The 24,372-nt window shown below is 39.9% G+C and overlaps 1 protein-coding gene across 3 annotated transcripts; it reads right to left on the bottom strand.

Annotated features, from left to right (window-relative positions):
* Positions 1-1,315: 1,315 nt before the first annotated feature.
* On the bottom strand, positions 1,316-23,940 carry rnf2 (ring finger protein 2). 3 transcript variants are annotated; one of them, XM_069715850.1, is made up of 9 exons: positions 23,876-23,940; positions 18,772-18,868; positions 18,040-18,200; positions 13,032-13,114; positions 10,445-10,577; positions 10,262-10,361; positions 9,917-10,089; positions 8,482-8,671; positions 1,316-5,690 (listed from the first exon to the last, which is right to left on the bottom strand). In XM_069715850.1, exons 2-9 carry the CDS (start codon positions 18,856-18,858, stop codon positions 5,589-5,591), a joined length of 1,029 nt encoding a protein of 342 aa, XP_069571951.1. In that variant the 5' UTR covers positions 18,859-18,868; positions 23,876-23,940; the 3' UTR covers positions 1,316-5,588. The 3 variants fall into 3 exon arrangements, with proteins under 3 accessions (XP_069571951.1, XP_069571949.1, XP_069571950.1); XM_069715848.1 differs by lacking the exon at positions 1,316-5,690 and having other exon boundaries at positions 8,040-8,671; XM_069715849.1 differs by lacking the exons at positions 1,316-5,690; positions 23,876-23,940 and adding an exon at positions 23,606-23,840 and having other exon boundaries at positions 8,040-8,671.
* Positions 23,941-24,372: the final 432 nt, after the last annotated feature.

Here is a 24,372-nt window from a genome sequence, read left to right as displayed (position 1 = left end):
TTAAGAGATATTACTGAAAGTTTCGAAAGAATAGAGAAGTCAGGACTTCCGGGAAAGCTTAAGGGAAGTGTTGGGCTTCCCAAAACTTCGGTTTCCCCAAAATGGGTACCAAGACATACCGTGTGTCTTTCGCCACAGAACCTCCAGCAGCGGGTGGGTGAGGGAACCTGTCCATTGTGTTCAGCAGTATAAGCATTCTGCACGTTACATAAATATTTTAGATATATTACTTTTATTTATATTTTAAAATTAGAGAACTATAGGCTAAAAGTTACAGAAGAATCATAAAAGTGACCCTAGCTTTACAAAACAGACAATCTGTGAGTCATATTGAATTAAAAAGGCTAAATCTGGCATCAAAATAAGGGGTTTGAATGATTTTTGGGCCTTGTCCATTTGCAGACAGAGATTTGTCCAGAATCTTTTCTTTTAATGATTTTAGGTACTGTAGATGATGAACTCCCCTAATTCTTTGAAGTTTGTGTGGAGGAACATTATTCTTAAATTTTTTGCACTCTTTGCCCAGTGTTTCAGAGAGGTGAACCTGTCCCCATCTTCACTGCTGAGACTGCCTCTCTGAAATGCTCTTTTTATACACAATAATATCTGCTGCCAATTAACCTAATTAGTCATGAGATCTTCCACCAGGTGTTTTTTTTAAGCATTACCCAACTTTTTCAGTCTTTAGTTGCCCCCGTCCCAACTTTTCTGAGACATGTTGCTGGTATCAAATTCAAAATGAGCAGATCTTTTTCATAAAATGATAAACATTTCTCCATTTCAAAGTTTGATATGTTGTGTTTGGTCCATTTTGATTTAGTCCAGGCTCTCTCCAGGGGTTTGGTTCCAAAACTAGTGCTGTGCATGGAGGGGGAGTCCTACCCGATCCAGTTGGTAACCACACTTCCTCCTCTGACACAAACTCAAGCTCCTTCTTCATTAGAAAGGTCACATTCCACGTCTGTAGAGCTAGTCTATGTTGGTATGTTGTGCGAAGGCCTCGCCAGGAGATGAATACCAGCCAGTTCCTCTCCCAGGTGGCTGTTATAAATCGCCGAGCCATTGTCAAGTTCTGGTGGGCCAGAACCACTGTGGCCTCGGTTTCTGGTTCTTAGCTAACAGAAGTGGCTCCAGCCTGCGACTGCTGCAGCCTATCAGCCTGAAGTGTTTATTTTTTTTATTTTTATTTTTTTTATCCCAACCCAACAATTTCTCTGCACATCATATTATAAATTCAAGGTCAGAGTGCGAGAATAATTAACTGTCCATTAACCCGACCCAAGATTGATCAACCAGGCAAAAATCAGCAACGCCCTTGTGTTCCATGTCGAACACGGATTCAGGTTTATTGTCCAAACAAAACAAACAAAAAAATGCAGTATATAGGTTCCACACACACAAAGCTAATCAGATGGGTACCAAATGACAAAGAGTGATGCTGAGACTTACAACTCCGATCCACCGAAACGTGTCACTTTCTCGTTGCGACAGCAAAGAACAAGAACACTTTTCATCCCTTGGGTTACACGAGTCCGCTGCTCAGACACAACTGGACACGCTGAGTTGGCACATTAACAGGCAGAACAAAAACTCAACATCATTAAGCCATAGTAAGTTCACTCTTGACCAAACAATTCTCAGATAAAATATTCATAACTCAAAAGTCTACGTCATACATTGGTGCACTCGAACGAACAGAGTCATCTTCATAACAACTGAAACTCATTGGCAAAAAAAGAATGTTTTTTTCTTTAATAAACTGCTGATGAGAACGAGGTCAAATTGAAAGCTGAGAAAAATGGCTGTTATTATTGCCGTAAAATTAAAAGTAAAAAATGTGTGTTTACTGGAGCCCAAGTTGAGATATTTATTTTTTTCCACCAATAATTTAAAACTTTAAGAGATTCTGATTACTTTAACAAATTTTTGGATAAATATGACCAAAAAATATTTTATCACTTTCAAGATGAAAATTTAGTGACAAATGTGTCCACTGATTTAGTGGTTGTAAACTGGATACTGTTGAATTGCAAAACAAACTAAAAGTCTATTGAAACACGATTCTGTCAGTAAAAATCTAATGTCGCTTTTTTTTCTCATTATTTAGACTTCTATCTCGCATCTCTTTTTTAAGATTATGATGTTGACTTCCCATGAACTTCTGTTTTTATTGTAGTGAATATTAATCTAGGAATGTGACAAGATTGTGCTCTGATCATTCAGGCACCTCCTACAGTAGTTTATCATTGCAACAGGTTTTATGACTATAAGATCAAATAAATGCTTTACATCAGAAATGCACTGCAAAATATCAAATGTGATGGATGACAGAAAGGTTCCCAGATTCACCTGATTGAGCCTCATATGCTGATGCACTACTACACTCATCAATTGATTTATTCATGATAAGCATCCACGCTCCCTAGTGGCCATTAGCAGCAGCCAAAACAACAAAAATGCATGTTTATCCTTTCAAACTGGTGCGTTCAGAAAGGTGAGTAAGCATCATGTTTGAAACAACAGGAAATGTCGCCGTGATGGTTGATGTTTATAGATATGCTGCAGAAGAACATAAGGTGATTAAAAAGGTTGGAACATTTATGATTAGACATATTTTGGCTTCACATTCACTCATTCTCGCTCTCAAAACTGTAATTTTCACAAATTCTCATGGTTCTATTCTTGTGAAAAAATTCCAAACCGTTTGCTTTCTGTCTGTGATGTTAGACAAATATCATGTTTCCACAAACTATTATTTTTAAAACAGACGTGATTATTGAATACTGTTAATGGTCAAACTGTCTACAGCGCTGAAAAAAATACCCTCCCCACTCAACCCTTTCCTCCAATTCCACACACTGCTTCCTGACCATATTACAAAAGACATTTACAAAAGAATGAGCCATTAAGAGCAGCGACACATGTTAGACAGTTTGTTTCTACAGGCAACCATTCACGAAAAGAGCTACGAGATTCTCCGTCAGAAGTCAGGGATTCAAAATGACAGGTTATTCTGCTGCCCCCCCCTCCCCAAAATACAATATGCAGACTCTTCTTTGAAATATTACAGACACATGGAAAAAAAAAAAAAAAAAAAAAGTGTATTCTTTCAATCTTGTAACTTCACAGTACTATTTACTGTACAAGCAATCGGACATGTGCACACACTGCCCGCTGCCGGTCGATTCTATGTCCTCGGTGTGAATGCACCTTGTAGAATTCAACATAGTGTTAACAGGTACTTCTTTAGCCCCCCCCCCCTCCCAAAAAAAAACCACAAAAAAAAAGCCTATGTTACAACTGTGCAGAGCATGGTCCAATAAAATCTTGGTTGAAATCCGTGTCAATTTAGACAAAAAATTATGAAAGAATTGTTTATTTTAAAGAGGCAGACTTTGAATTTCATAGGCAGCTCAATGCCAACTGTGAAATCTAACCATCATTGATTACTCAATATATATGAATATATGTGATTTGATCTATTTTAGGAATTTTCCAACTTCAACAAAAACTTAAAGGTTTTCAAAGCCCAATATTCAACAACATTATGCAAGTTATTCATAAGTTAATTTTTAAGATCTGATAAGTTGAATTGATTCTTAACTAAAGTTGCTTCAATTAAAAAGGTCAAATTCTGACACCAAAATGTAGGTTAAACTACACTTTAAGGCTACCAAGGACAATCAGTGGAGACTGAATCCGTCTGATTCCAGTCATGTGATCCAAGAAAGACACGTGCATATGAGCAACTAAAGTAGCCCAACTTCAAATGTCCTGAACATTTCAAAGACAGAAATTCAAACTACATACATGGAAATTTTAAATAGATTGTTCTAAAAGCAAAATATTTCAATGCTACATATTTAGTCCGTACAATAAAAATTATGGCCTTTCTTTTCTTGTGTGGCCACAACATACACCTAAGCCTTTTGTATGGCATGGAGTCAAGCAAAGAAAGCGTAAAAATATATGTAAAAAAAAAAGAAGGTAGATTTGCTTTTTCAACAAAGACGGGCTGGACGAATGTATTAGTGCCCCCCAAACAAATTAAGCGATAATTAGACTATAGTGATATTTCAATTAGCATCCCACGTTTTTAATATGGTGATTAGCAGCCATGTTGACACAGAGCCTAATATTCTGATTAAAAAACAGTTTAAAAGCTGAATCAGAATATTAATGGCATGTATAAAAACCTCAATAAGAATAAACTGGCTGTTTTTCTGTCTTGCAGAGCGATAGTGTAAACCTTTTCATAAACTGAATTAAAAAAAAAAAAAAAAAAAAAAGTTTAAATGTACAATTGTTTATAGCAACAACTTTCTGGCGCTCTTGACATCCGTCTTAATGTAAATGAGGTTCAGACAAATGTTTCTCCTCCACTTTAAAAAAAAAAAAGGCTGATCATTCTTTGTCATTTGGCCTACTTTAATGGAAAGAAGTAGTTACACTGCTGTTTGGTGTCATTGTGTGCACCACGCTGAACATTGACCAGGTAAAAAAAAAGGACAGAGTTGCCCGAGGAGACCAGAAAGAAAATCATAGAGAAGTACATTAAAGTTCAAGGCGTTGACAGATTGATGTTCTTGTGACTACAGTTCCAGATACCAGTACAAAGTACTAAATATTAGGCTAAATAGTTTATGCACAATCCCTTTTTTCAGTGCCATTTGTACTTGTTTTGTCTTTAAAAATGTTCTGTTGAATCAAAAATCAAAAGCAAAGTCAGGCTTTGTATTTAGTATGGACCGAACAATGATTGGATGGCGATTACCTTTGTAAATTTCAAGTTATTTCAGAGAAAGTTGTTATTTTTTCTTTTGGTAGACTAACAAATTTGTTTACATCTGGATGTGGATAAGTCCAAGAACATTTCACCGCTGTGTCTGCCAGAGTTTTCTTAAACATCTTGTATTATTTTGTGTTATTTTGTAGACATGGGTTTTAGCAGAATTTTGCATTTCAACAATATGCTCCACCTAAATTTCAGACAATTTGGACGCAGCCGGTCTACGTCTCTAAAGCAAAAAAAGACTTGTCACTCGGTACGATTTAGAACCATTGTTTCAGACAACCAAACATTTAAATATGTCTCTTCAACAGTTTGGGACAGACCAAAAGCTCATATTGTAAAGGGGCCTCTGCTGAAGACAAATACAGACCAACACATTTTTTTTTTAACCTGGAAAAGAGCTAAGTCAGACAGATGGACCCCGGTTTTTGGAGAGAATCTACAGTTGCAGTTGTTGGCTGCTCTATTGATCTGCTACCTTCTACTGAGAAAAACATAGAAAGAGACACAGAGAAAGATACAGAGAATATAAAACAAGGTTTTTCTTTTTACACGAGTCCTTTAGAGGGTTTAAACAACCCCCCTTCTCCTGCACACAGACTTCCTCTTCTCTTGTTTCTTTGTGCGCAGGGTGTAGCCAAGTCCATCTGTTTACTTCCTACTGGTAAATGTGTGCGTGTGCGCGTGCGTACGTGTGTGTGTGTGTGTGTGTGTGTGTGTGTGTGTGTGTGTGTGTGTGTGTGTGTGTGTGTGTGTGTGTGTGTGTGTGTGTGTGCGTGCGTGTGTTTTTATGCGTCTACTTGTGTTCTTTAGTAGGAGCAAAGTAGAGCTCCATGGGTTTGTTGACCTTCCAGTACTTTTCGCTGACCAGCTCCAGGGAGAAGGAGCCGTTTAGAACCTGCAATAGAGTTCAACAGTTAAAACGTGCTACTCTGATCCAGCAGTGTGTCGCTTCCCATTAATGACCATCAACACCTGACGTTCCACTCGTGAAAGCATTTCTTTCTGAAGGGAGAAGCAGCAAAATGATAAAACTGTCCTGTGGTAGGACAAATCAAAATCTGACTTTTTTTGGGTGGGAAATTATGGACACCATGTTCTCCCGGCTAAAAAGGAGAGGGACCATCCAGCTTGCTATAAGTGCACAGTTGATATGTGGGTGCATTAGTGCACATGGCATGGGTAGCTAGCACCTGCGGAAAGGCACCATCAATGCTGAAAGATATATACTGGTTTTGGAGAAACACATGCTGTCATCCAGACAATGTTTTTTATTTTTTTTTCCTGGGAAGACTTTGCTTATTTCAGCGCAAAAATGCCTCACTGCATTCTGCACACCTTACAGTAGCATGGCTCCATAACAAAAGAGTCCAGGTGCTTAATTGGCCCGCCTGCCGTCCAGGCCCGTCACCCATTAAAACATTTGGTGCATTAGGAAAGGAAAAATATGACAAAGGAGACCCCGAACTGTTTTCATCTCATTTCCTATATTAAAGTGTCTGATCAAACGAATTCCCAATCGGTTTTCATTCTTTCAAGTGTCATTGTAACTATTAAAAACAATAATAATAATAATAATTGTGTCAGGAGTCTGGGTTTTTCCTCTGTTTTGCCCCTGATCACCTCTCCTCCTGTGTCCCCTCAGTCCCCTGTCTGCTTGTCTGTGGCCACGCCCCTCACCAGTCCCAGCAGATGCAGCCACTCACCCCTGATCACCACCTGCAGGTGTGCTGCATCTCCCTGATCATCTCCCCGGACTATGTGTACCCTGCCCCTGCACTCCTCTGGTTGTCGGTTCATTTTGTTAGTCACCCGTCCGTCCTCCGTCTGTTCTCCGTACGTCCTGTTCCTGTTCCCGTTCCTCCGGCTTCTGTTCCTCCTGCGGAGCTCCCTGTCAAAGTCACCAGTCGGTCGAGTTGCCCTCCCGACTGGAAGCAAGTGGACACGATAGGTGCCACCTTTTGGTTTGTTTGTTTTGGTTTATTGCAATAAAGACTGTATTTTGGAACTGATACCTAAGTCTGTGAGCTTGCATTTGGGTCCTGATAAACTCCACCTCTTGACAGAATGAACCGACCAAGGAAGGACCCAGCGGCTACAGACTCGAGTCCAAGGTACATGACTTTGTTTCAATATTTTGCCAGTCAGGCCCGCCGGAATGATCCTGTTTCCACTGAACCCAGGACTGGGTTCGAGGGAACCCGCCTGGCCTTCTGGGACCCCCCAGAAGGAGGCGGCGATGCCAGGGTCACTGGCCATCCGGCCCTGCTACACCCTTGGTCTCTGGACGTGTAGCCGTCAGTCGCCGCGAGCCTACAGCCCCGTCAGTTGCCACGAGCGAGCCTACAGCCCAGTCAGTCGCCACTACGGACTCTCTACCCCCGCAGCGCCGGCGAGCGATCCAGACACCATTTGGGACGAGGAGTTGGTCCACAGGATCATGCAGGCCCTGCCTCCAGCTGCGGCCAATGATCCAGATGCCATCCGGGCCCGGGCGTTGGCCCGCAAGGGCCTGCAGCGTGGCCTACGCGGCAGTAACGCTGCTCCTCCGTTTCCTGTCGCTGGACGGGTCGTCGACGTCCTGTCTCCAGCTCCGTCCTCCGGCGCGGTCGACGCCCCTACTCCAGCTCCTGCTGCCTCTGGGTGGGTCGATGCCCCTCCTCCTGGTCCGGTCTCTGGCGCGGCCGACGTCCCGCCTCCGGCTCCATCCTCCGGCGCAGAGGTCTGTGGCCACGCCCCTCACCAGTCCCAGCAGATGCAGCCACTCACCCCTGATCTCCCTGATCACCTCCCCAGACTATATGTACCCTGCCCCTGCACTCCTCTGGTTGTCGGTTCATTTTGTTAGTCACCCATCTGTCCTGTTCCTGCAGAGCTCCCTGTCAAAGTCACCAGTCGGTGGAGTTGCCCTCCCGACTCGGAGGATTATTGACGCCGTTCCTTCCGCTGGTCTGCCGGCTGCCCTGCCAGCCATGTCTCCCTGGATCTGTCGGTCGAGTTGCCCCCCCGGCTGGAAGCAAGTGGACACGATAGGTGCCACCTTTTGGTTTGTTTTGGTTTATTGCAATAAAGACTGTATTTTGGAACTGATACCTAAGTCTGTGAGCTTGCATTTGGGTCCTGGTAAACACCACCTCATGACAAATTGTAAATAACCCAATACTGGATTATTTTCAGAAATGGTTAACATTCTTCAAAAAACACTCATTATTTCAAGAATTGCACATTGCATGTTAATGAGAATCTTGATGCCTAATTTCACCTCGACTTTCTTCATATTCAGAACATGCATTTTATCCTGGAGTAGAAGTGGTCAAATGAAACACAGTGCAACTAACCAAAACACTGCTAACCTGCTGTTACTATTGCTAGCATACTTGCACAGTTTCTCACAGATTTCTTTTTTTTAACTAGAAAATTGAGTTCCTTAATTTTCACTGAAAACTGGCAAAAATCAGTGCTTAAACTGTTTAATAAAATGACAATAGATATAATTTACTAACTCTAAAATATATAAAGTTAGTAAGCTCTTGGTTTCATTGTCATGAAATATTTTATATAAATATGGTAGGCTGTGTGGACATACTGCAGAGTACGCAGCAAAAAATGGTGCTTTCTGTTAAAGTCTGAAAATCTGCAGCAAATGTAGGATGAGGGATGTGCATGTCTCTTCGTATGCATGTACTCACAGTGAACTGGTTTCCAGCAGTAGGTATGTAGATTGTGTATTGTTTCTCTGAAGCTGCTTCCACATTCACAGGACTGGCCTCTGCATTTCTTCTTAGTTCCTCCAGAGCCAGGCGGACAGCCAAGTATTTAGACAGGTGATCCACCGTAGCATTACCGGATGTCTTAATGTAGCGCGGGACAAACTCCACACTGCAACGACACCAGTCGGAAATGAGCAGATTGAAAAATGCACAGGAACCGGATGTGGAGGCAGTACTGTATTTTCTCAGCTCTGTGGTCAAAGTTTTGACAAATATTCAGTCTGGTTTGCAATTTCTATTTAAAAAATATATTCAGGAAAAGTTAGGCGGAAGAAATGAAAAATATGAACGTAGAACTAGTATTTAGGGTCTTGAATTACTAACGGTATACGCGTGTAAAAGCGCAGGCAAACTTAACAGCACCAATAAAAATAAAAAATGTCCAAACTGATCTAATAGCGATGTGCAGTGAGGACCGCGTCTTTCAAATCTGCAATTTAACACAAGGTGTTTGCCTGAATGTAATATCGAGCGTTTTTACTTGAAACGTATAAAACATTTCCGAGATGTCAGAGGCACAATAAATTATTCAGACATATCGTCTGTCAAGAAATGCTATTTTTGAGTTATTGAATGAACTGACTGGTGATTTACAGCCAACAACAGGAGGAGCCACGTAATATCAGCAATGCCAAAACTTACTCCACAGTCATCTTATTTTGCCTCTGGGTCATTCCTGCGCACTGTAAGTGTCACTGCTGGGATATCACAGGTGTGTTGTCGCAAGTCCTGAATGCGGTGACCCCAATTTTACAGGAAGGCTACACTGAATTAAAACCAAGTCACTTGCTCATCACAGAAAGAGCTGGACCTGCTGCGCAGTGTTTGTTAGAAGCATCTCATCCACCCGTTTTATTATAAGCCAAAGTTGTATTTTTCCAACTAATATTTTGCCATCTTCTCCTAATTTTAATCTATTGATCTTTTTGTTTTTCCCCACAGCATCAACTTTCTCGCTGATCATCTCCCATATAGCGTTTCTTCTTCTTATATTTCTATTTTATTGGCTATAGCTAAACAATGTGCACATTGGGCCCCTCCACTCGTACCACGGATCCAACGCAATCAAATTTCCTTTTCATTTTACGGTCTTTCTGTTATTTTCATGGCTGGAATCCCTTTAAAACACACAGACATCCTCATTTAAATAAAGCTAGTTGCACCCAATATCAATTACCCGACTGGTCTTAGTAAATCAATACAAATGTGAAAACTTTGGGAATAAATATGCAATTTCGTACCCTATATTTGAGCTCATCGTAAATGCGGCCCCCCGGTGTTGTAATTTAACACCCATTGTTACAATACAGTGAAGAGAGCTATGCTTGGATACCGTGCCGACTGTGCCGCCTACCTATTGTGACCATCGTCCTTCTCCATCAGGGTGGGATGTGGCCGAAACACCAACTCTATTTCGCTGGCCCCCCCGTCAATTACGGAGTCCCCGCCTCCATTCTCAGCAGCGTTATCCATGTCCAAACCACTGTCGTCACTCGTCTTTGTGCGCTTGATGCTCGGACCTGCCTCCTGGGGAACAACATTAAAACATATAATATGTATTTGTATGAAAGGCAACGCCCCACCTGGAAAATCTTAAAATGTCTGGTCCTGATTGTGATCATCACACCACCACATTTCAAAAGGTCACACCAGTCCACCGATTCTAAAGGGGGGAAAAAAATATGTCATCATGACACACCTGGTTGCTGTGGACGGAAGCGTTGCTACAGTGGGAGGAGTCGCCGTTGTCCTCCGCTCCGCTGCCGTTTTCCACCGTGTGTCGCTTACCACGCTGCAGTCTGACAAAACACATGCAAATCCAGTGTATTCAAGCAGTGATACTTGCGCGCGTGTGTGTGTGTGTGTGTGCGTGTGTGTTTACCTGGTCATGGCCTGTATCTTTAGCCCCTCTTCTATGCTGTGGGACAGGGCTTGCTGGTTGTTGTGTTTGCTGATGCGGGCCAAAACTCTCTCTTGGTGGGCTTCATACTCATCACGGCTGGGATAAATCTTACCTGAAATGGGATGGATACAGCATTTTTTTTGCTACTGTGGAAAAACTCAATCATAAAACCCCACAAAGAAGTGTTTTTATGCAGCGCCTAGGCCAGATAAGTCCAAAGTCTGGCCCAGGGGCCCAATCACGGCCCAAGATCAGATTTTATACGGCCCGCAGCTTCCGCCTTAACATGTATTATTTATGGACGCCAGCACTGTCAAACAAAAGATGACTTTCTGAATGATCTTGTGTGAAAGACCAGAGCAAGTTTCATATGTTTTGAACTTAAATGTTAACAGACATTTCATTACCTATTTAAAATGAACCTGAGGTGAAGATATTCATCAGCTTTATGGAAGCAGCTTGTTCTTCATGTTATCTGAGATTGTGAAAGAAAGGCAGAATAGTTTTTTTGTTGTTGATTTGTCACGCCTGAATGGTTTACACATTTGGTTACATGTTCATTTGAGGAAATGAGAATTGTGGTATCATTGCAACTACATGTTTTATAGAACAGTGCATTTGTATGTAACTTTTATGGTTCAAAAAGTGTCAGGAGGGACCGTTGGTCCTTTGGGCATTTTCACATTATCAAATCTGGCACGCTCTGAAAAAGGTTTGGACACACCTGGCTTCAGCGGAATGAACAGGAAAAAAACTGTTGCTGTATTTTCTGTACAAGATAGCATTTGTTTTTTCTGGAGATAAGATTTGGGCACTAGACAACTGTGTGTCCATTACATCTGAATGGTGAGATTTCCAAGTCTTAGTATTGTCTTTTTTGGAGTGTTGCGCTACGGCAGCCTTGGTGCCAATATGCGTTTTAAGTCAGTATACGGTGAATCAGTCAGTGCTGAGGGCGGATCAAACATCAGCTGCCCCTGAATGGCTTTCCAACATCTTTGAGACTAAAGTGAAGTGCAGAAACCTTTGGTTTTTCCACTTGCTGATTGTAAAATGACAGTCTTGCTTTGAACGCCTTAGGAGCACTGATCATATTAACAGCCCCTCCAGGAAATTGCGATCGCAACGCAATATTTACGAGAGCGTGACATTTTTTTTTAATTCCCTCGATTTTTCTGCAAAAAATGTCGTCAGCAGAAGCTGTGCCTAAAGAATTAGGGCATAAAGTAAGTATTTTCAAACAAAACTCGCATTATTAACACAAATAATCAGCACGGTTCTCCTCCTCTCATCACCAAAACAAACTCTGAGCACTGGAGGAAACTGGAACAAACCGAAAAACCGCAAGTGGCAGGGTTTGTGGAAAATGTGGCCTTTGCAATACAATTTTCTAAATGAAATGCTTGTTATCAATGAAAGTGATTACATATTACTGTATGCTACAGAAAATCTATACACACTTCAAGTTGTGAGAGACATCACTTTGTTTGTGAGCATCCAGCAGGTCTATGTGTTGAATGAAAATGAATTAAACGGCATCTAAAGCTCTTATTTTGACAGCTGATGTAGTTGTTGTTTCTATATGACAGTCACAGACTGTCTGTTCTGGAAACATACGCAGCTTTTTGTAGATTTTAGCTCCAAAGTTCAATAAATAAATAATTTAAAAAAGCTTAGAACTCAAATATTTCTGTGATGTGCAGCATGATTATTATCACGGGAAGTGATTACATATTTATTCCTTTATTTTAGTGCTTAAATATTTTTTTTAAGTAATAATTTTCTTTCTCAAATCAGCAATTTTGTCTAATACCTGCAATTTTACACAAAAAAAACTCACTTTAAACTCCACAAATTACATCAACATTTTTGAGAAAACCGGCTGTAAAATCAAGCATTTTTGATCGCAACATTGCAAAAAAAAACTCCTGGAGGGACTGTATTACATACGGTATATTTACCTTGTCACTGTAGTTTCAAGTGATTCAGTTTCTCAGTTACAACTGCCAATCAAATGCAGTCAATAATCCCCGAAGCATGATGATGTATTAATGTATTTGTTTAATAGGTATGTTTTGCATTTACAAAAGAAAATGCATCAGCTTGTTAATGGTGTTTTGTATTTGCAAAAGACACTGATTATTTATGGTAAATCATAGGGGTACTTGTAAAACGCGTTTTGTTTGTTAGGTTTTGGCAGTTCATTTGATTTGATTTTTTTGATTTTATACACTTTATTAATCCCCGAGGGGAAATTTCTTCACTACAGCAGGGGGGCTCTCAGGGGGGAGATGCTGCAGTAGGCTGCCACTAGCGCGGCACCAGGTAACCTGACCTGAGGTGCATGTTTTTGGATGATGGGAGGAAGCCGGAGAACCCGGAGAGAACCCACGCAAAGGGGCTTTTAAAGTGGCTGTAATTAAACCTCCCTTCTCCACAGGGAGAACATGCAAACTCCGCACAGAAAGGCCCAGGACCGGATTCGAACCCGGAACCTTTTTTGCTGTGAGGTGACAGTGCTAACCACTGCACCACCGTGCCACCATAATGTCTTGTGGTTACTTACTAATGAGCGCGTCAAAGTTTGGGTCTGGACGCAGCGACCTCTTGGACACCAGCTTCTTACGACAGGTAGGACACTCTTTGTTACTGGACGGAAAGAAAGGAGAAACAGACATTAAAATGGCATAATAAGCTCAACAAGCATTGCAATCGCATCAATATGAACTACTTTTATTCGTGCAAGACACTTCAAAAGAAATTTGTGTCAAACACCAAACTTCAAGCACCTCAAGTCAAAGCCGAAAATGCACAGATGAAACAATGTACTGCTGATCTACACAAACATTTTCTTGGGGTGTTATTTGACACCCTTTTTGAGGGTTTTTCAATTCAATTGTATTTACAACCCTGTTTCCAAAAAGGTTTGGATGTTGTGTAAAATGTAAATAAAAACACAATGCAATGATTTGTAAATCATGTAAACCCATATTCAATTGAAAATAGACCAAAGACAACATATCAAATGTTGAAACTGAGAAATGTTATTGTTTTTTGGGGGGGAAATGTGCTCATTCTGAATTTGATACCAGCAACATGTCTCCACAAAAGTTGGGACAGACTGAAAAAGTTGTGGAAAGCTAAAATAAACAAATAAACTGCTGGAACATCTCTCTGAGTTAACTAGAATTATTTCTTCATCTGGATCCTCTAGCTGTCTGTTAGATCCCATACCAACTAAACTTTTAAAGGAAGTCTTCCCTTTAATTAATACTTCCATATTAGATCAGATCAACCTATCTAATCCTCGTAACGTCTATGTACCGCAGGCTTTTAAAGTGGCTGTAATTAAACCTTTACTTAAAAAGTCGACTCTTGATCCAGCTGTTTTAGGAAACTGCAGACCAATTTCCAACCTGACGTTTATTTCTAAAATCCTTGAAAAAGTTGTTGCAAATCAACTTTTAGATCATTTACAAAGGAATGATCTGTTTGAAGATTTTCAGTCAGGCTTTAGAGTTCATCATAGCACAGAAACAGCTCTGGTGAAAGTTACTAACGACCTTTTATTAGCCTCAGATAATGGACTCGTCTCTGTACTTGTTCTTCTGGACCTCAGTGCTGCTTTTGATACGATTGATCATATGATCTTATTACAGAGATTAGAAGATGTTACGAGGATTAAAGGAACTGCATTAGACTGGTTCAAATCCTACTTATCAGATAAATTCCAGTTTGTCCATGTCAACAATGAGTCTTCCAGACAAACAAGAGTTAGTTATGGAGTTCCACAAGGCTCAGTGTTAGGCCCAATACTTTTTACTTTGTACATGCTTCCATTAGGAGATGTCATCAGGAAGCACTGCATCAACTTCCATAGTTATGCAGATCACACTCAGCTATATCTTTCTATAAAACCAGATGAAACTAATCAGTTAGTAAAACGTGAAGCCTGTCTAAAAGACAAAGGCCTGGATGATCAAAAACTTCCTGCTTCTAAATTCAGACAAAACGGAAGTTATTGTACTTGGTCCTAAACACCTCAGAAATTCTTTCTGTAATCATTTAGTTACTCTAGATGACGTTGTCTTGGCCTCCAGCAAAACTGTGAGGAACCTTGGGGTCCTATTTGATGAGGATTTGTCCTTTAACCACCATATAAAGCAAATCTCCAGAACTGCCTTCTTTCATCTATGTAATATTAATAAAATCAGGAAAATCCTTCCTCAGCGTGACGCAGAAAAACTTATTCATGCGTTTGTTACTTCTAGGCTAGATTATTGTAATTCCTTGCTGTTAGGATGTCCAAATTACTCATTAAAAACCTTGCAGCTGATCCAAAATGCTGCAGCAAGAGTACTGACGGGATTTAGCAAGAGAGATCATATTTCTCCAGTTTTAGCTTCTCTTCACTGGCTTTCTGTGAAATCAAGAATAGAATTTAAAATTCTCTTGATGACTTACAAAGCCCTACATGACCAGGCTCCATCATATCTTAGAGATCTTATAGAACCATATAATCCTAGCAGAGCACTTCACTCTCAGTACGCTGGTCTACTTGTGGTTCCTAGAGTTTACAGAAGTAGAATGGGAGGCAGAGCCTTTAGTTTTCAGGCTCCTCTCCTGTGGAACCAGCTCCCAGTTTGTGTTTGAGGGGCAGAAACCTTCTCTAGCTTTAAGATTAGACTCAAAACTTTCCTTTTTGATAAAGCTTATAGTTAAGGCTGGCTCAGGTAGACCTGAACCAACCCTTAGTTATGCTGTTATAGGCCGAGGCTGATGGGGGACCTCGTTACATGCTGAGCTTCTTTTCTTTCCTCCTACTCTTTAACTGACTCATACCTCACCATCCTTTTCTCTCTCATAGCTTTTTCTTATTGTCTGTTGTCTCTATTCAGTTCCCTCGCTCACATAGTTTCTCTTCTTTCTTTTGCAGATGACCCATCATGGAGCGGCATGTCTCTGCCCTGTGCTTGTCGTCTCCACCAACAGTTCTCCTCTTCTATCTCTATGCTGTCCTTTTCTCTCTCTGCTCTCCTCTCACCTCAACCGGTCGAGGCAGATGGCCGCCCACCCGAGCCTGGTTCTGTCGGAGGTTTCTTCCTGTTAAGAGGGAGTTTTTCTTCCCTCTGTTGAAGGTTTTTCTCCCTTAAAGAGGAGGTTTTTTTCCCTCCAAGCTTATATGGAAATTGTTGAATTGTTGGGTTTTTCTGTATAATATTGTAAAGTCTTGCTGTAAGGACTTTAATGTGTTAAGTGCCATGAAATAACCTATGTTGTGATTTGGCGCTATATAAATAAAGTTGAATTGAATTGAATCTCACAACCAATTAGGTTACCTGACAACAGATCAGTAACATGATGGGAGTATAAAAAGAGCATCGCAGAGAGGCAGACTCTGGGAAGGGCTTCACCACTCGGTTAAAGAATGTGTCCGCAAATAGTGCAAAGATGAAGAATAACATTCCTCAACTTAATATCATTAGGAAAATTCAGAGAATCTGGAAAAATATTTGTACACAAGGGAAAGGGCCGAAAGTCAATTTTGACTGGCCGTGCAAAATTCTTCCGGCATTTTATTGTCCGAGAAGTCATACAACTTTTCAATCGTAGCTCCGTGCAACCTTGTAGAAGTTGGAAAGATCATGTTTGATTGCTGCTGCCTTTTGGTCTGGAAACTGTTGTAGAATAGCACTGGTGTCAATTCCAAAGAATGAATCTTTCCGTTGTTGTTTTGTCTGTAGAGTGAATATAGCAATACCTCATATAGTTCACAGACGATCACGTTCTCTCCCTCCAACAGCAACACATCACAGAAGATTGTTACACATTATTCATTTAGAAAATATCACGTAGGATCCACACTAAAAGTGTGCGTGCGCACAAAAATATTCCGATTCATAAAACACCTGCATGCAATGCTCCTTTTATTAAATCACAACCCATGTGGAAATGTGTGCAAGTAGTTCAGCGCCTTCAATGCGCCCACATTCAACCATAAATGGTCAATGATATATATATAATAAAGCTTGACGCAAAATTAGCATGTGGTTCAGTGGTTCTTTGGTTAATCGCGCCAACGACGGGAAGGAAAACCCGGAAATGGAATTTTTCCGACAGAAATGGAGCTGCTTGTGGATGAGTGGGAGGATGTGAAGCTCGTGTTTGTTTACAGGTCATAGCTGTGGGTTCATAAACAAAAGAAAATGCTGCAAGTGGTAACGTTGTCGGCAGTGATCGAAGTCCGCGTTACGGCGGTGAGAAGGAACATGTTGGTGAGACAAAGCGCATGAAATAATGAGCTGAATTAAATGTGAGATAGATTTGCTTCTATCATTTACAATTGAAAGTCACTAATGAAATAATTATAGATCACGAGCAAAAATTATCCCGGTGGTGAATGTTAATGATACAGTGAATGCTTGACCCAAATAAAATGTAATAAGACTGCAGGCTATCAGCTAGAGGAAACACCATGCTGAAAAGTCACTTGATATTTTGCGGAAATCATGTCCACTTTTAGGTCATTTTCTTTTAACTTGTAATCTGGAAGATTATGGCAGCGGATGACTCAACCCTATCCTGATCTTGCTTTCAAACCCAAATCTGGTCTCCAATGTTACAGACAGAGGAAAAAAGAAAGTTTTGCAGTGATGTGATCAGATGCATCTGTAGCCACTGTAAAAAGGTGCCTGTGTGTCTTTTCGTCATAAATGACGGGTGCCAGCTTACTGCCATAGTCTGCTGACCTGTAAGAATGCTAAACACTAGTTATTCATCTTGTGTGCCTGGCAGTTATCTTTGGGTTTCAGAAGGAATGCATGTGTAGATCAGCACATCTCTTTTGAAGCCACGTGCTTCTTGTAAAACTTACACGTACCGAGTCGATTTACACTGTATTCTTCTCCATGTGAAATTGAAAAAATAAGTTTGGCAAAAAGCTCTCTGAGAATCATTTTCCAATGGCTTCACTGAGTTATAAGTAGTTTCCCAGTCTTTGTTGTAGTTGCATCTCCTTTTCTTTAAGGTAGTTTTCCATCACATTCTGACAGAATTTGCATATCTTGTGACTTTCTTTACTCGCCATTTTCCACGTTGGCGCGCAGCGGTGACGGACGGACTTAACTAAGTGACCCACAAAAGATCTGTTTTACGACAATTCAAACAGGCCTACTTACTGATAGTCTGGATATTGTTTTATTGTTTTCACTTTTAACAAATACGTATATTAACTTGTTATGAGCGCCGCAAGTCTATGGTGAATTGTTTTGATGGTTTCATAAAAACGACAAATGCATCACTTTGTTCATCTTGCTGCCTGAAATTGATAACATTAAATTGATAGAAACGGCATGCGCGAAACTACCTCATTCCATTGTATTGATATATGTATATTGTATATGTACTGTAGGAGTTATTTGTCGAAAATAATTGACTAAATATTCTGTAAGACCCTCGAGCTCCAGGTGATCTTTCTATCCGGCCCTGTTGCTACTGAAATTAAATAGCCTTGTTCTACCGCTCTGACAGTCACACTACTCAACTAGCTAATGTTTGCAAGTTTAAAAACTCACCCAGATCTCAAAGCTGTGATGATACAATCAGCGCAGAAGCGGTGCAGACATTCTTTTGTCGTCATTGTGTTCTTCAACATGTCCAGACAGATAGGGCACATGAGCTCGCTGTGCAAGGACCTGGGCGACACTGCTATTTCCAGTCCATCTGTTATAGCCTCCTGTGCCGATGTCAAACAGATCTGAGATGTTAGTATACAAACAAATACTGTACATCTCCACTTCAATCCCATGGAGTGGTACACAATGAGATAGGGTGGATCAGAAAGTTGTGAGACACTTTAACTGGCACAGAGCAGCTCTAACCTTCGTTATAGTTTTGTTGCTTGATCAAAATCAGCATCAGAGTTACTTTTTGAGCAGTGGTCCAAACAGCTGGTCTAATTGATTAATTGAGAAAGTAATCAACAGATTTATCAAAAATGAAAAGCTGTAATTTGCAGCACTAGTCCGGAGCATGCAGGAGCTACAGCGCCTCATAACTGGATAATTATGCATAATATGTCCCATATAGTGTGGGTTTTAAGGTTTGCTACGACACATTGCATTTACAAATCTCACTTTTTTCTGTCTTGACAAACAATAAGGGCCTATAAAAGGATTTAAAAGTGAAATATCACAAACACATGTCAGCATGACATGTCAACGTGACTGATACAAAACAACAACAACAAATCAAATTGATTTTAATAAGTCATTCATATGAATGAATTGTTATGGTATGATTGTTACCTGTGGAGTTCTCTGTAGCTCATACAGACTTAGTTCCCAGGTCTTGCTGAGAGGTTGAACCCCGTTGGTCTGAACTGTCTGAGTCATCACTGCAACACTGAAACACACAAAAAGGAAACGAGGAAATCAAGGATGTAATGACTACTACTTGTGGTAATTTGAGATTGCAAATAAACAGTAAACTGTACTATTCTGTCTTCACAGACAAATCACTTCATTATTTGTCTCTTACTTACAGTATATACACTCACACACAGATGGCAGCACTTAGCTTCTGAGCAACTGGGGTTTAGTGTCTTCCAAAAGGAAGATTTAACATGTGTGCACAAGGGATGAACGATCTATGCTGCAATTAACAAGAACCCCCGTCCCGTTCCAAAAAAGTTGGGACTTGTGTAAGATGCCAATAAAAACAGAATGCAATGATTTGCAAAAGATGTAAACCAATATTTAATTGATATTAAAACAGAGACAACATATCAATTGCTGAAACTGAGAAATGTTATTGTTTCGTGAAAAAGATACGCCAATTTTGAATTTGATGGCAGCAACATTTTTCAAAAATCATACATAATATTATTTAAAGATTCAGAGAATCTGGAGCGAGGCCAAAAACCAATGATGGATGGCCCTCAGGCTGCACTGCATTAAAGACAGCAAAGAATCCTCAGCAGAAATCTCTGCATGGGCTCAGGAACACTTCCAAAAACCTTTGTCGTAAAAGGCGATGGTCAATGTATCCACAAATACAGGTTAAACCTCAACCATGCAAGAAGAACCCATGTAAAAACTTGATCCAGAAACGTTGTAGCCTTCTCTGGACTCGAGCTCATTTAAACTGGACTGTGGCAAAGTGGAAAACTGTCCTGTGGTCTGACGAATCCAAATTTGCAATTCTTTTTGGAAATCTCAGACGCCACGTTCTTCAGGCTACAGAAAAGAGAGATCATCCAGCTTCCTATGAGCGCACACTTCAAAAGCCAGCATGAGAGATGGCATTTGTAGCTTGCACATCTGGAAGGGCACTATTAATTTTGAACAATATATACAAGTTTGACCAAAAAATAAATAAAATGCAGGGAAGGCCATACTCATTTCAACAAGACAATGCCAAACCGCATTCAGCACATGGCTCTATAATAAGAGAGTTCGGGTCCTAAACTGACCCAAACCTTTCACCGATTTAAAACATTTGACGCATCATGAAGAAAAATTACGACAAAGAATACCCTGAAGTGTTCAGCAGCTGAAAGCCTATAATAGGCAAGAATGGTATAACATTTCACTTTCAAAACTCCAGCAACTGATCTCAATTGCCAAATGTTTACAGAGTGTTGTTAAAAGAAGAAGTGACGCAATACGGTGGTAAACATGCTGCTGTTCCAGGTTTGTTTAAATGTGTTGCTGGCATCAAACATAAAATTAGCATGTATTTAAAACAAAAACTAACATTTTACAATTTCTACATTTGTTCTATTTTCTATTTCATATTGTTGTACATGATTTGCAAATCATCCCCAAAAAAAAATATTTACATTTTACACAGCATTGAACAAGCTGCTCTACCTTTAGCTTTCGCTGAATTGATTTATGAACTTACTTATTACACAATGTGTGAATGTGGAACTAATGTTTACACTATTCTGTAAAGTTGCCCTGTTGCAATTAATCAAATTTCAACTTTTTAAATTCGTATTTCAGTTGTCACTTTTCAGATCATCGTCATCTCAATTGCTTTGTCTACACTAAATATGTCTTTGATGAAAAGACAATGAAGAGCACGTTCTGTAGCCAAGACTTACTTAAACAAAATTACACAAGAGGGAGTGCTTTAACATCATTATTGGCATGACAGTGGTGTGGTCAGGTCCGTAATTGAGGAAGCAGACTGATATTTCTAGTGGTGTGCTGTTATGCTAAGATCAGCACATTCTAAATGTTCAAATGACTAATCAAATCTCTGGCTCGGAACTACTTGTATAATCTATTTCTACAGTTGGTGATTGCAGATCAAAATGTTTTAGTTATTTTAAAACATGTTTGCATATTTACAGTAATACGCAATAACATGCATACCAGTGTTTCCCATACATATACTTGGCCGCACGGGTGAAATGACGGCCGCACAAGTATATTTTGCAACCCATTTCAGCATTTTTTTAAATAATTTTTTTTAAATCTACAAAAAGAGGACGACACCCTCGATGCGAGATCTATGCATCAGAATTTCTAAGCCAAAAAGTAATAATAAAGAAATTGTTGAATCTTGTCACATCTTTATGTTATCTTTTTTTATCAGTATCGATAAGAGTATCAATTAGCATTGGTACCGATTAGAGGTATTGCAAGTCCATTTCTTATTATTCAAAACATTCTGTTGGATCAAAAATCAAAATCAGTTATTTATTGCATATGGATTACAAAATGATGGGGTTTTTTTTTTCATTTATTATTTCAGAAGAAATTGTAGATTTTTCTCTTTCACAGAAGGGTACCAACAAATCCATTCATGACTTTATCACACGTTAATTTCTTATTGTGTGACATAGCAGTCTTGAAATCATAAGCCATATTTTAAAAATGTTTCTTTTGGCTTGGATAAACCTTCATTTGAGCATAACTGCTGTGTTCGAAATGGACACGTGTTCCCTATATAGTCCACTACATAGTGCGTCAGGCATGTAGCGCTGTTGAAATCTCAACGGTAAATTTATTTCACTACACAGTAGACCAAAGTAACTCACAACGCATCATAAAAAGTAGTGCACAGCCAACGATTACCAACCAAAGCCCTGTATCATGCATTACACTGAAAGAAAAAAGGCAGGCGAAAGGAGCAGAGAGCAGTGTGAGCTGTACAATATAAGTCAATTGCCGGTTCATTTTTCGATTATATGTTGATCTGTTTGTTTTAACAGTTTCTTAGCTGTGAAATAAATTGTGACTTTGTATGCATGAATTAAGGGTTGTGCATTATGGCACATTTTGATTTGTCAGACCAGAGGACAGTTTTCCACTTCACCTCCATTTTAAATGAGCTCGGGCCCAGAGTGTTTCTGGATCATGTTTGTATGTGCATGGTTGAGTTTTAATCTACATTTGTAGATGGAGTGATGAACTGTGTTCACGGGTAATGTTTATTAGAATTTTGTCCCAGACAATGATTTCAATTAACGATTTGTGTGTATTTTTTAATGCAGTACTGCCTGACGGCCCGAAGATCACAACCATCCAATAATGGTTTCATCCTTGTCCCAAATTCTCAGTGTTCTCATCAACTTTAAATTGACAGTTCATGTTTAAATTGATATCTCCAGCACAATGTCTTAACATCCTGTTTCACTTGGTTATCCCATTTGATGAGCTGGGGGGAAGCAAGCGGTGGACCTGACACAATCTGATTGGAAACCTGATGACACTACATCCTAACCACGATACCGGAAACCTGACTGCACCACAGACCTGTGAATCAAAGAGACACGCCCCCCAAAAATACAGCTTCTTTATGTTTTTTCAGGCTTATTTTCTAATTAATGACGGGACTATTTTCAGATGGACTGCCAGAAAACTAATAAGAAGGAGGGACTTTCGCTAACAACATCATAAGAACTTGTGGAAAATGACTTTATATTTCATGAGAGTAGTTGAGTTGGAGTCTATGGAGGTTTTTTGTGGAGCAAACAGTGTCAGACTGTTCCAACACCAACCTAAAATAATGTAGCACTGTATGTCATAGCACCTGACGCTTTTTTTTTTCATCCCAAATTGTATTTAATCATTTTTGTGTATTTATTCATTGGTCTTATTTTTTCTTTAATTAAAAAAAAAAAAATTTAATATCTTATTTTTATTGTATACATATTATTATTATTTTTTTCATTATTGTGTGCTCACCTTTTTTCCTAACTGTGTTTCTATGCTGCTGTGACGACTAAATGTCCCCACTGGGATTAATAAAGTCTTATTTTATATCTCTATCTTATTAGATCCGATACCATGGTGCAAAACAAGACAAACATGCAAAGACGACTGAAGCCGTCAAAAAGTTTCTGTTTGCAAATCCTAAAAAATAAATGAAGTTAAAAAGCCATATGCAGTTAAAGCTATCATAAGTCTACCACAGCTGAGTTGACATTAGAGTGAAGCACAATAGATGCAGCCACTAATAAATAATCAATCTGTGGTAGTTTTCCGAGATAATTTCAATGAGTATTTTTGTTTGAAATGCCCCCCACCCCTCTAGCATCTGTAAAACATGTTTGGCTTGCTTGTGGCTGACACACACAGGAGATTGCCTCCATAGTAAACCCTGCTGCCCCTAAATGTGAAAGACAAGAGGTGAAAGTGGGAATGATCTAGACTAAACACGCTTACTGTATACTGAAGGCAAGCTGACATAAAAAAAAAAAAACAACAACAACAGAGACATAGCACCTGGGATGTTTACATCACCACATTTTGCTAGCTACCTCTCTGTGCTGCAATCATCAAACCATGTCAACAAACAAACCCTGTGCGCTAATAGCTGGTGATAGTTGGATTTCGTAGATATTTTCTAGCGAGCACAGGGCACAATGAAAGTACACTGACTTTTTATTTTTATTTAGTCCATGTTATTGGTACGAGCTTAGTCAACTGGGGTTCACAAACGAACCCCACGCACAGATTTCAGCGGAATCTACAGGGCTCGGCTAATGCTAACGGGCGAACAACAAGGGCTAGCTATCCTCCACACAACGCTAACACTACTAGCAAAATAAGCTCGCGATACTGAGCGTTTTAAGTATCCGACAGAAAACAAACTATGCACGCGCGTGGAGAACAGTTCACTCACCTCCGTTTAAATGGCACAGATAATGACACAAAGAGCTACTATCCAAATTATTGCGAGGGAGTCTTGATTGTAATTAGTAGCTGTGACAAGAGGGAAAAAAACAACAGATAAAGAGCAGAGCCGCCGGTCTCCTGAGGTGGACCGCGTGCCTTTTCCACCTTATTTAACCAATTCCGACCTCGAATTGGATCCACTAGAAATGCAAAGATTCAAGACATAAAAAGCTAAATCTTAATAGCTCGCATAAAATATTATTGTTTCTGTACTCACATTTTCAGTTGTGGGGACCAAACCGATCCAGCCAAGCGCGTTCAAAGCAATGGCAATATGGTGGATGCACATGGAGCAATGCAATCTGGGAAATGGAGGCTCTTTCATAGAGGGGGGGCCAGAGAGCCCTAATCAAAACGGTATTTCTGCACATTTCATTCTCCCAAAATACGTCCATCCAAATTATATTGAGAAAAAAACATCTGACCATTGGTTCCAGCAGTGAGCCATTGAAAGCAGGGAAGAAGTCAACTATATTATTATATTATAAACCCATTATTATTATTGTATTAAATTACATGTTTAATTCTATCTATCTAAATTGCGAGTTCCTTCCAAAAGTTTGCACATTTTTTTGCACCCTTTTTGCGGATGATTTACTGAATAATTGCATCATTGAAATTAGGTGCAAATCGCTGTATTTAAATGAGGGGTTTGCGTGTGTTAAAGTGATTCCAGCAATGGAAAACAGAGCGACCGTAAAAGGAAAGGAAATC

The sequence above is a fragment of the Brachyistius frenatus genome, unplaced genomic scaffold, assembly GCF_029030835.1.
Source record: "Brachyistius frenatus isolate BFR_SWC_R1_liver_20210118 unplaced genomic scaffold, ASM2903083v1 Contig_149, whole genome shotgun sequence".
Classification (NCBI taxonomy): domain Eukaryota; kingdom Metazoa; phylum Chordata; class Actinopteri; family Embiotocidae; genus Brachyistius; species Brachyistius frenatus.
The sequence above is the reverse complement of the archived record's forward strand: the minus strand, read 5'-3'. Positions and strand labels throughout refer to the sequence as shown.

What these genes read in the sequence shown, in the direction of transcription:
- rnf2 (XM_069715848.1), bottom strand. Translation starts at nt 18,858, where the DNA reads ATGACTCAGACAGTTCAGACCAACGGGGTTCAACCTCTCAGCAAGACC. An exon ending in AAACTTTGACGCGCTCATTA is followed by an intron (nt 10,578 to 13,031) that starts GTAAGTAACCAC and finishes ATCCCATTTCAG; the next exon opens with GTAAGATTTATCCCAGCCGT. An exon ending in AAGGACGATGGTCACAATAG is followed by an intron (nt 8,672 to 9,916) that starts GTAGGCGGCACA and finishes GTGTCGTTGCAG; the next exon opens with TGTGGAGTTTGTCCCGCGCT.